Source organism: Pongo pygmaeus, chromosome X, assembly GCF_028885625.2.
Source record: "Pongo pygmaeus isolate AG05252 chromosome X, NHGRI_mPonPyg2-v2.0_pri, whole genome shotgun sequence".
In the NCBI taxonomy this organism is placed as follows: domain Eukaryota; kingdom Metazoa; phylum Chordata; class Mammalia; order Primates; family Hominidae; genus Pongo; species Pongo pygmaeus.
In genome coordinates this window covers 15,018,534-15,031,114 of record NC_072396.2, presented here as the reverse complement: position 1 = coordinate 15,031,114, position 12,581 = coordinate 15,018,534, and the positions used below count along the sequence as shown (strand labels likewise).

At 38.2% G+C, this 12,581-nt stretch overlaps 1 protein-coding gene across 2 annotated transcripts in view; it reads right to left on the bottom strand.

Moving 5' to 3' along the window:
• GLRA2 (glycine receptor alpha 2) overlaps positions 1–12,581 on the bottom strand; it is a 213,211-nt gene that overhangs the window by 154,702 nt on the left and 45,928 nt on the right. For both annotated transcript variants that reach the window (XM_054471731.1, XM_054471732.1), the window contains exon 4: positions 7,697–7,920. In XM_054471731.1, coding sequence (XP_054327706.1) covers positions 7,697–7,920 — 224 coding nt within the window. The remainder of the gene's footprint in view (positions 1–7,696; positions 7,921–12,581) is intronic.

Here is a 12,581-nt window from a genome sequence, read left to right as displayed (position 1 = left end):
TAATAATGAAATTCCTAGCCAGAGCAATCAGGCAAGAGAAAGAAATAAAAGGCATCTAAATAGGAAGAGAAGAACTGAAACTATTTCTCTTAGCTAATGATATGATTCTATACCTAGAAAACCCTAAAGACTCAGCCAAAAGGCTCCTAAATTGATAAATGACTTTAGTACAATTTTAGGACACAAAATCAATGTACAGAAATCAGTAGCATTTCTATACACCAATAACATTCAAGCTGAGAGTAAAATTAAGAACACAATACCATTTGCAATAACTATAAAAAAAATGAAATACTTAGGAATACAGCTAACCAAAGAGGAGAAAGATCTCTACAAGAAGAACTACAAAACACTGCTGAAGGAAATCAGAGATGACACAACTAAATGGAAAAACAACCCATGCTCATAAATTTGAAGAATCAATATCATTAAAATAGTCATACTGCCCAAAGCAATTTACAGATTCAATGCTATTCCTATCGAACTAACAATGTCGTTTTTCACACAATTAGAAAAAAAAACTATTCTAAAATTCATACAGAACCAAAAAAGAGCCCAGATAACCAAAGCAATCCTAAGCAAAAAGAACAAAGCTGGAGGCATCACACACCCAAGTTCAAACTGTACTATAAGGCTACAGTAATAACAACATGGTACTGGTACAAAAACAGACACATAGACCAATGGAACAGAATAGAGAACCCGGAAATAAAGCCACACACAACCAGCTGATCTTTGACAAAACAAGCTGGGGAAAGGACTCCTTTTCCCAAAAAATGATGCTGGAATGACTAGCTAGCCATATGCAGAAGAATGAAACTGGACTACCACCTTTTACTATATACAAAAATTAAATCTAGATGGATTAAAGATTTAAGTGTATGGCCTCAAACTATAAAAATCCTAGACAGGGCTGAGCACGGTGGCTCATGCCTGTAATCTCAACACTGGGAGGCTGAGGCGGGCAGATCACTTGAGGTCGGGAGTTCGAGACCAGTCTGGCCAACATGGAGAAACCCCGTCTCTACTAAAACTACAAAAATTAGTTGGGCATGGTGGCATGCACATATAATCCAAGCTACTTGGCAGGCTGAGGCAGGAAAATCAATTGAACCCAGGAGCGGAGTTGTCAGTGAGCCAAGATCACACCACTGCACTCCAGCCTGGGTGACAGAGTGAGACGTTGTCTCAAAAGAAAAAAAAAAATCCTAGACAGAAGCTAGGAAACACCATTCTTGACACTGGCCTTGGAAAATAATTTTTAGACAAGTCCCCAAAAGCAATTGTAACAAAAACAAAAATTGCCAAATGGGACTTAATTAAACCAAAGAGCTTCTTCACAGCAAAAGAAATTATCAATAGAGTAAACAGACAAGTTACAGAATAGAAGAAAATGTTCACAAACTATGCATCTGATAAAAGCCTAATATCCAGAATCTATAGGGAACTTAAGCCAATCAATAAGCAAAAAACAAATAGCCCCATTAAAAATGGGCAAAGGACATGAACAGACACTTCTCAAAAGAAGACATACACGTGGTCAACAAACATAGGAGAAAATGTTCATTATCACTGGTCATTAGAAAAATGCAAATGAAAACCACAATGAGATACCATCTCACACCAGTCAGAATGGCTATTATCAAAAAGTCAAAAAGCAACAGATGCTGCAAGGCTGCAGAGAAAAGCAAACACACACTGTTGGTGGGAATGTAAATTAGTTCAGGCACTGTGTAAACTAGTTTGGAGACTTCTCAAATAACTTAAAACAGAGATACTATTCGACCCAGCAATCCCATTCCTGGGTGTGTACCCCAAGGAAAATAAATTGTTCTACAAAAAGACACATGAAATTGTATGTTCATCACAGCACTATCCACAATAGCAGACATGGAACCAGCCTAGCTGCCCATCAATGGTAGATTAAAGAAAATGTGGTACATATATACCATAGAATACTACACAGCCATGAAAAAGCATGAAATGATCCCCTTTGCTGCAACATGAATTGTGTGTGTTTGTGTCTTTGGACTTGGGTTGAAGTAAATGAGGAATTAATGTGGGGGTAGGAAATGACAGCACTGAAACAGAAGTTAAGAGCCCTGATTCTTGTCCTAGCTTTCCTACTTACTAGCTCCATTGTGACGTCCTTATCAACAAAACAAGGGTGTTGGATTAGATATTTTACAAGGTAACTTCAAATTTTAAAAAAATTCCTTCTATAAAAGTAATATTTCTGACTAAATTCTCAGAAGCAATGGGATTTTTAAAAAGAAGACAATATCAGCAAAGATACTGTGGGCATGTGAGGCAAGCTGTTCTTCAAAAATGCTCACCTTCTCCTTTTTTCTTTCATGTTGTCTACCATATCCCATGATGTCCTGACCTTTATTCCAACTCATTATATTAAATTCAACAAATATTGTTTAAACAATAATATGTACAACCTTCGAGACTCACCTCACTATTTCAGTATGGATTCAAGTATGGATTCATTGTAAGTAATGTGAATTTAGAATTTGACTCTCTCTGAATTTAGAATTTGACTCTTTCCCCATCCCAGATGAAGGACCACATCTTACTCAGTACTTGATCTTTATTCTCTGGATTATTGACTTTCTCTGAAGAAGGTTTACAAATCAAAATGTATACTTTTGTCAGAGACGATCAATAATTAATGGGGCAGGTCAACAAAAAACTTAGAAAAAAAAGAGAGTAAGATAAAACATTAGAGAGTGAATATTAAAGAAAAATGGACAGAAATGGATTTGGTACTTTTTCATCAACAAAGATTGTGTCCTACATCACTGGATAAAAGGTTTATTAACACTGAGATAAGGCCTTTCCTTCCTATTGAAAAGATTTGTTTGAATTTTAGTCAAGTACCCCAAGTGTTCATAAGGATGACACTTATGGAGTTCTGGTCTACTGCCTTCTCTTTTTTTTTAGACCCCTACCTTTTGGAACACAGATATATGAAGTATTAGGAAATGTGATCTTGCTTGTTATGAAATCAGTGGACTGTATATTTCTATATGTTTTGTTTGACCATCAAAACCTTGGGCTTTGGTGTCCATAGAGAGTTAATTCTACTCCTACACCTACAAAGCTAAGAAAAGCATGGAATTCCACCCAAATGTCCAACAATGATAGACTGGATTAAGAAAATGTGGCACATATACACCATGGAATACTATGCAGCCATAAAAAATGATGAGTTCACGTCCTTTGTAGGGACATGGATGAAATTGGAAATCATCATTCTCAGTAAACTATCGCAAGAACAAAAAACCAAACACCGCATATTCTCACTCATAGGTGGGAATTGAACAATGAGAACACATGGACACAGGAAGGGGAACATCACACTCTGGGGACTGTTGTGGGGTGGGGGGAGGGGGGAGGGATAGCATTGGGAGATATGCCTAATGCTAGATGACGAGTTGGTGGGTGCAGCGCACCAGCATGGCACATGTATACATATGTAACTTACCTGCACATTGCGCACATGTACCATAAAACCTAAAGTATAATAATAATAATAATAATAATAAAAGAAAAAAAAAAAAAAAAAAAGAAAAGCATGGAATTTTTCCCAGATTAAATGCAATTGGTATTTGCTTTAGGTTTCAGGAAAATGCAAATACAGAGTATCAAGACAGAACATTACTTTTTAAAATGTGGACCACATGCTTACATAATTAAATAATTGCTTAAGTATTTACTGTGTATGTGGAGACAGTTTTAGGGTTTTTATTTGGTACTTCTAGCCCCTTCCTTGTATCTTTCCCAACCTTTCTTCATTCTATCCCATTTCTCCTCTTAGGAATCCAGTATGTTCATCCTCAGAAATAAATTTTATATCAGCTCTTTAGAGTTTAGTATGGATTTAAGCCAGTGGATTTCCTCTCCTGGGAGTATTCGTGTTGTAAACCTGAGTATGCAGGGAAATTACTTTCTAATGGAACTTCAGCAGGAACTTTTCAGCACCTTTAAGACATGGACACAACTGTACCCCCCTTGGCCTTAAACTTGAGTCAAACCTGCAGCTGGGCATATATTAGCATTAGTGACTCCTTGACCTCTAGTTAAATTGAGCCCACTGACAAACAGGACTGTGGATGCCAACTCCCAAATTCTGACAATATTTTGATCTCATAATTCATTTGCAAAATTAGAGCCACTTTTGTTTTCCTTGTTTTCTATTTATTCCTATTACTTAATTTATCATGCGTCCACCTGCCTTGTTAGACTGAAGTCATTCCAGGGGAAGGACCACATCTTACTTAGTTCTGGATCTCTAGACCCAGTACAGTATCTGGTTCATCAAAAGCCCTTCTAGGCAAATAATTAGATTCTTGCAGTTCAAATCTCCCAACAGCTTGTATTTTCTTAAAATGATATCCCCAATTCTCCTTTACCAAGGTTTTTTATTTTGATTTCAGAAAATACTCACAATGAAAGAAAAGTATAAAACAGCCTGCCACAGGACAATCCCCACCTAATCCAAAACAGTTGTTAGGGCATTTCAGGGCCTGTAATGTGCTATGCTTGGAAACCAGAGATACAAGAATTGCCTCTGGGTCTAGGCTTGGGAGCATCATATTCTTCATGATTCTAGAATGTAGAGACCTTCATAAAACAGCAAGAAAGCAACAACAGCAACAACAACCTGATTTTATTTCAGCAGTGTGTGATGCCTGGTATTCATTAGAGCAAATGCCACCCAAGGCCTGGAGGATTAGCTGGGGCAGCTGATGCTCTGTGCTGCTTTTTATAACTCTCCTTGCTAGCACCACACTCTACATATGTCCCATTTTATCAGGTCTGATCAACTTATGTTGTGCTCAGTACTGCATTTTACACCAGCCAAACACATCACCATGGAGAATGTTTTGTGTTTCCTTAAAAATGAAATGGTCATTGGGGGAAGTTTCCTGGTTTTCTGTGCAAGCAGTGACTTTGCCACTTTTTACAAATGAGCAGCTTCTTTTATTCCACAAGACATTGGGGCTGTCAGCCATCAGCAGGCTGTGAAGTTACTAGGTATAAGAATGAAATTTACAATACAAAACCAAATCATATATAGAGTTGTCAAATGAGGTTGTGATGATGGTGAGCAAACTTGGAAAAATTATTTGCAAGGAGACTAGCTGTCCACTTTTTTGGTAATAAATTTATATAGAGAAACGGGGCATTCTGTTAAGGACCTTTAAATGCCAATAGTTTATTCAATGTACTATCTCTCATATACAGTACATTGTCCTAGACCTTTGGTAGATGTTACAAAAAAGACAAAAACCAAATATGTTGAATTGAAAGAGCTAAGAGCTTACTGCTGAAAAGGAACATTAATTTTTCTAAACGCTGATTTTAGGTTCAGGGATACTTGTGCAGGTTTCTCGTATAGATAAATTGCATGTCATCGAGGTTTGGTGTACAGATTATTTCACCATCCAGGCAATAAGCATAGTACCCTATAAGGCAGTTTTTTGATTCTCGTGCTCCTCTTTCCCTCTACCCTCAAGTAGGCCCCAGTGTCTGTTGTTCCCTTATTTGTGTCCATATATTTTCAATGCTTAGCTCCCACTTATAAATTAAGAACATGCAGCGTTTGTACTGCATGTTCAATTGAACAGTACTGTACTATTCTGTACTATTCACTGAACAGTATTCTTCTGTTCCTGTGTTAGTTCACTTAGGATAATGCCCTCCAGTTCCAACCATATTGCTGCAAAGGATATGATCTCATTCTTTTTTATGTCTGTGTAGTATTCCATGGTGTATAGTGCCCGTTTTTGTTTTGTTTTGTTTTTTGTTTTTGTTTGTTGAGACAGTCTCTCACTCTGTCACCCAGGCTGGAGTGCAGTGGCACTATCTCGGCTCACTGCAACCTCCGCCTCCCAGGTTCAAGCGATTCTCCTGCCTTAGCCTCCTGAGTAGTTGGGACTACAGGCACGTACCACCATGCTCGGCTAATTTTTTATATTTTTTAGTAGAGACGGGGTTTCACCATATTGGCCAGGCTGGTCTTGAACTCCTGACCTCGTGATCCACCCATTTCGGCCTCCCAAAGTGCTGGGATTACAGGCGTGACCCACGGCGCCCAGCCGCCACATTCTCTTTATCTAGTCTACCACTGATGGACATTTAGGTTGATTCTATGTCTTTGCTATTGTGAATAGTGCTGCAATGAGCATATGTACACGTGCATGTGTCTTTATGGTAGAATGATTTATATTCCTTTGGGTATATATTCAATCATGGGATTGCCTGTTCGAATGGTAATTCTGCTTTGAGTTGTTTGAGAAATTGCCAAACTGCTTTCCACAATGGCTGAACTAATTTACATTCCCACCAGCAGTGTATAAAAGTTCCCTTTTCTCTGTGACCTCACTGGCATCTCTTATTTTTTGACTTTTTAATAGTAGCCATTCTGACTGGTGTGAGATGGTGTCTCATTGTGGTTTTTATTTGCATTTCTCTAATGATTAGAGATGTTGAGCATTAAAAAAAGAACTGATTTTAAAATACAGATAGCCATTATTTTATTTATCAAACATTTACTCTGTGTCAGGCACTGCGGCAAGTATTTTTAATGTATCTTATATCGATGGTTGGCAAACTACAGTCAAAGGGCCAAATCCAGTCCACCACCTATTTTTGTAAATAAAATTTTATTGAGACACAGCAATATCCCATTGTTTGTATATTACCTATGGCTGCTTTTGAGCTATAATGATAGAGTTGAGTAGTTGCAACAGAGGCAATCTGGTCTGCAACATTTAAGATAATATCTGGCCCTTTACAGAAAATATTTGCTGACCACTACATTACTCATTCACACAAGAATATACAGAGATAAACATGGAGTTTCCCGTTTTAAAATTAAGGTAACTGAGGGTTATAGGTTACATAACTTAGTAAGTGGCAAAGCTTGGGTTTGATTCTAGATTTGTCTAATTCCAGAAATCCATGTTTTTATGCTATACTCATGAACAGCAGTAACCAAAATAATAAGGCAGGAAAAAATAAGAGCCTTACAGAGTCACAGAGAAACTGCTATTAGAGTTCAGAAAAGGGGGAGATTATGTTGAGCCTAGAGTGATAACACTTCTGGAGAAGATCATATTTGAATATAAAAGCAAAAATGGATCTCAGGAATTGTCTGTCCCAGGCCGAAGTCCAAGAAAAGTTAAGAGATCAAGGTCACGTGTTTACTTAGAAGCAAAGCTGACATTGGAACCAGGTTTCCACGTATCCAGCTAAAAGTATGTTGTTAATGACTATGCTGAGCTATTGAATTTGTGAGTGTGTGTGTGTGTGTGTGTGCGTGCGTGCTTGAATGTTACAGAATGGCAGAATTATTGAAATGAGATTTTGTATATTATGCTTAATGGCAATTGAACTGAATAGCCTGTACTTCCTTTACTGAAGCAATCAGGAACACATTTGTGCAGGTGATTACACAATACCATTAACCATGTACCATCCTACCAAATATATTTTTGTTATGGAGAATCACATTTATGAGACCAAAGGGACTTCTGACACTCTCCACCAACTTTAAGATTCAAATGATAAACAGGAAACCACAAAAGTCAAATATTCATATACATCCTACCCTGCAGAATCAGGCAGCTCTACATTAGCGGAGAAATGGAGATGCGAACATGTGCAGCCAATGGAGGCTTACCTGATACTGTAGAGCACTTTGCCATTTTTCGAAATCCGTAGCAATTTGTTGTCAGTGGTGACATCGTGGAAGTTGGCACCCTTCTCATTGGCAAAGAACAAATCTGGTTTCCAAATGGAGTCTAGCATAGATGGGTCCAAGTCCAGGGAGTCATCTGGGTACTCACTGTACGCCAGCCGTGAATCATTCCACTGTTGTCTCAGAAAAATATTCACTCGGTAGTCCTACAGAAATGCCGTGGACAAGTGTTACTGATTACCCTGGCACAGGAGTTCTATTTGCATTTCTCTCTCACTCTTCTCCCTGATTTGATACAGCTTTGGTGTCCGAGTAAACCAAACTGTGTATACCTTGTTCAAAATAAACCATTTCGTTCTATTAGGAGAGGGGACAGAAGGGAGAAAGAAAAAGGAAGATTCAACCAAACCAGAACACCAATAAAACAGGTTGACTTGGCTGAATTTTTTACTGTTTGAATTATTCATTTTGGGATGAAATAATACTAAAGCTGATTTTGCTACAGAAAAAGGTAAACAATGAACACAGAAATCAGTCTGTGATGGCAGATTGTCAAATAAAACTGATTTATTTTCCAAATCAGAAATGACATGATCTCTGATCCCTTTCTACTCAGATGCCCTGGGCAGAAGGAAACCCACTGCGTAATTTGAGTAGTGAAAATCTTATAAAACTATGACATGATGGAGCAATATTTTAAAATTTATCAACGTAAACATTAAGATCTTTCATGTTGACAAAATATTTTCCTTGCAGCTACTTACTTTTGAAATTCTTATTTTATCATTTTCTCTGAATGTGTTGTATCTACACTAGCCAACTTGATGCTTCATCCAAACAGAGATGTTTCACGTTCTCAATCGGAACACCGTGGGAGCCTTAGGTACACCCCTGGCATTCCCATTTGGTCTGGGAATTTTCTTCTGTGCTAATGAATAGCTTGGGGGCAGTGACTGCTCTCCTGGGGACTTCTACTCAAAGACCTTAGGTTCATTGAAAGTACTACTTCACTTGATAATCTGGACTCCGATTGAGGCTTCAACAGTATTCCCTAACCAAGCCAGTCTGTGGTTTCAGAGCTAGTAGTTATCCACTATTGCTACTTGTGACCACAAGTGTGATGTATACTAATTCATTATTACTCTCTTTCCTTTATATTTTTTACCCTTACTTGCTCCATCTCCACATATTTGGCAACTGGATTTTTGGTCATTGTTTATGTTACTCTAATGGTGACTAACTTGTCCTGGTTTGCCTGAGAACTTCCCAATTTTGGCCCCAAACCTCTCACATCCAGGGAACTTCCTCAGTTTAGGCAAATTGGGATAGTTGGTCACTCTACTGGGAGTCACTCTACTCTGGAGACCATTTCAGGGTGGCAAGTTTGGGCGAATTCCCCCAGGATCAAAAGGGAAAAAAATAATTAAGTTGTAAAGATCAGGCTGTATGGAAAAAAGCTTCAATACAGTTTTTGTTTTTGTTTTTCTTTTTTACCTATTTACTAAACTATACAAATTCTCATGACTTATTTTCAAATACATTCATCCTGATGATCAAGTTCATAGAGCATTTTGGAGGCAGTAGCTCTTGGGAAGAGGGCCCAAAGTAGGCCTAATCTCAAGTCTGTGCGAGCTTTAATATGGGAAAGCTAACCTTGAGTTTGAAGTTATAGGGGGCAGTTACTTTATGGTAAATTGAGGCTTTGCCATTGCACTGCTAATTTAGAGACCAAGGTCACCTTATATATTTGTTTAAAAAATGTCAGACTTGGCCCAGGTGCTGTGGCTCATGCCTGTAATCCCAGCATTTTGGGAGGCTGACGTGGGTGCATCACCTGAGGTCAGGTGTTCGAGACCAGCCTGGCCAACATGGTGAAACACCGTCTCTACTAAAAATACAAAAATTAGCCAGGTGTGATGGTGCATGCCTGTAGATCCAGCTACTCAGGAGGCTGAAGTGAGAGAATTGCTTGAACCCAGGAGGCGCAGGTTGCGGTGAGCGGAGATTGCACCACTGCACTCCAGCCTGGGCAACAGAGGGAGACTCCATTTAAAAAAAAAAAAAAGTCAGGCTTATAATAGATTCTTGATTCTTCCTTAAGAAGTCAGAAATAAGAAATGTAGCTACCTGCTATCCCTGATAAGTTAGTATCTTCTTATAACTTGTTTATGCAGCTATAGAATGAAAGGGGACCCATAGTCTCATTTCAGCAGTTATAGCACAATATGCATTCTAATAGGGGGCTGTCTATCTTCTTAATCTGAGTTCTTCAGGAATGTGATTTCAGATTGGAGATAAAACAACTCTTCATTCTGCAGAAGTAACCAGCAAAGCATGTGAAATGTCTGTTGTGGGGAAGGATTTGAGGGAGCTAGAATTATATTCTGGAGATGTTCTCTGAGCAGACACATTTGGTACACTTTGAGTTCACCCTCCTATCTGTTAAATAAGGAGCAGACTAGGATCCACTGCTGTGGCATGGATAGTGTTCCAGCATCCATATGTCCAAATCACACACCATCTACCTACATCCTTCCAGGCAGTCATTTGGAAGCTGGGAAGAGAGCATCTTTTCTCTATTTTCTGATGGCCCAAACTTGTGGGAAAGCTATATACAGATGGTAGGAAAGCACCCTTGACCCTTACTGACATTACTAAAATTCTCAAACTATGCCTTTATATCAGGAAATAGGGGTTGCAAATATACTCCCCATCCTGTAAATTCACTTGCCATCAGAAACTAAAGAAAAGAGAAAAATAAAAGAAAATGGTAAACTCACATTTCAAAAACAGAATATAACCTATCTTATCATTTTCTCCTTATTAGTCATCTAAGTCTTTGGGACCACACAAAATTTGTTCCACTGAATACTCTTAATGCTCGGGCAACTAGCAATGACCACTAACAGATTTCTGTGTGTCTTAATGAACAAAAATGCATTTTTGAATAATATATCCATAAAAATAATGATACATAAAAATATTCCTTAGAGTAACACAAATGTGTTTTCCTGTGAGTATACATCCCTGACACTAACATATCAGAGTGAGAACTGGTATTGGGTCTGTAAGCAGACCTATACTTTGTGGGCAGGCAATACCTACAATAAATTAGTGGGACTTCATTAACCATAGGAAAGGCAGACTGGATAGCAACAAAGAAAGCCATGTTGACTTCTTGAAATATATAATCATTGCCTTTTATTTGGGAACAAATACCTCAAACTAAAACTTTTAATAAAGCTATTTGGATAATGGGGTGAGAGTGAAGTGTAAGGGAAGAGAGGAAAGTCAACAGGTTTAGAAACTCAAAATTCTGAGGCATTCTTGGACATAATTTGTTCCAGAAAATATAGAGAAATCAAAACTATTACCCTAGAAAATAGCACCAATCAATGTCCTCAATGACTTCATCACTGTGCATAAAGCTAAGGATTCTGACTACAACTAAAGACAGTTCAGGGAAGAATCTGTTTCTGTTTAATTTTTTTGACCAATTTTTTCTGAGTCAAATTTTGTGAAACTATCAGTAAATTCATGGATGGTAAAATCTTAGAGGTATGGTAAAGAAAGCTTGGGCTGTGATGACACTTTGGGTGTGCAATGGACTGAATGTTTGTGTCCTCTCAAAATTCATATGTTGAAATTCTAACCTCCAATGTGATAGTATTGGAGGGTAGAAGCGGGGCCTTTGGGTGGTGATGAGGTCGTAAGGGTAGAGCACTCATGAAGGGGATTACTGCCCCAGATAATTTTCTTTCTGCCATGCAAGAATACCAGAGGATGTCAGCAGTCTGTAATCCAAATAGAGTTCTCATCAGAACCTGACCTTGCTGGTACCCTGATCTCACACTTCCAGCCTCCAGAACTGTTAGAAATAAATTTCTGTTGTTTATAAGCCAACCAATCAATACTTTGTTATCACATCCTGAGCTAATTAAGACTGGTATACCAGGTGGAGTCCCAGGCAGGGCTTCAATTATCTTGGAAGATGAGGCCCTTTCTTGTTGGAGCAATTCTCATATTCTTCTTATGCATCCACTTAAATATTGATGCCCTAAATCTGGGGCTGGCAACCTATGGCCTGTGGCCCAAATTTGGCCTCAGCCTGTTTTTGTAAATAAAGCTTTATTGGTACACAACCACACCTGTTTGCTAACTTGGGCCTTGGCCTGTTTTTGTAAGTAAAGCTTTATTGGTGTACCACCACAATTATTTGCTTACTATTGTTTATGGCTGCTTTCATGCCAAAAGGGCAGAATCACATAGTTGTGACAGAGACTCTCTGGCTCTCAAAGTCTTAAGTATACTGTCTGGCCTTTTACAGAAAAAGTTTGCCAATCCCTACCCTAGGTGGCCTGAGGATTTCTTCTTTGACAAGCATGATAGAGTTCCAAAAGATATTTTCTGTAGTTTTGCACCAAAGCCAAAATTGAATAAAACAAAATATATTTTTAAAGCAAATGAAGTTTGTCATTATATCAAAGCTAAGAAGTAAAACAAAAGAAGCACAATATACATCAGTCTTCTAACCATGCAATTCAATCTGTTTATACAGCAGAATAGACAGGCTGTGTATGTTACCCTTGAGCAACAGTTTCCAAATTTTCTGATAGGAAGCATGACAAAGGTCACTAAATAAGTGGCCAGGAAATACCTGAGCAGCCCATTTATTAAACTTTCAGTAGCTGTTAAAGATAGCAGAAAACAAGGATATCCATAGCTTCCATTTTAATCTCTTTAAATGTTTAGCTTTTTTTGCATTAATGAACATCGAAAAGGTGCATATTTACATTTTTGATTGAGAATACGATGCAATGAGGAGATTTAATCAAAGCAACATGGGAGTCTAATTAATGCAATCAGC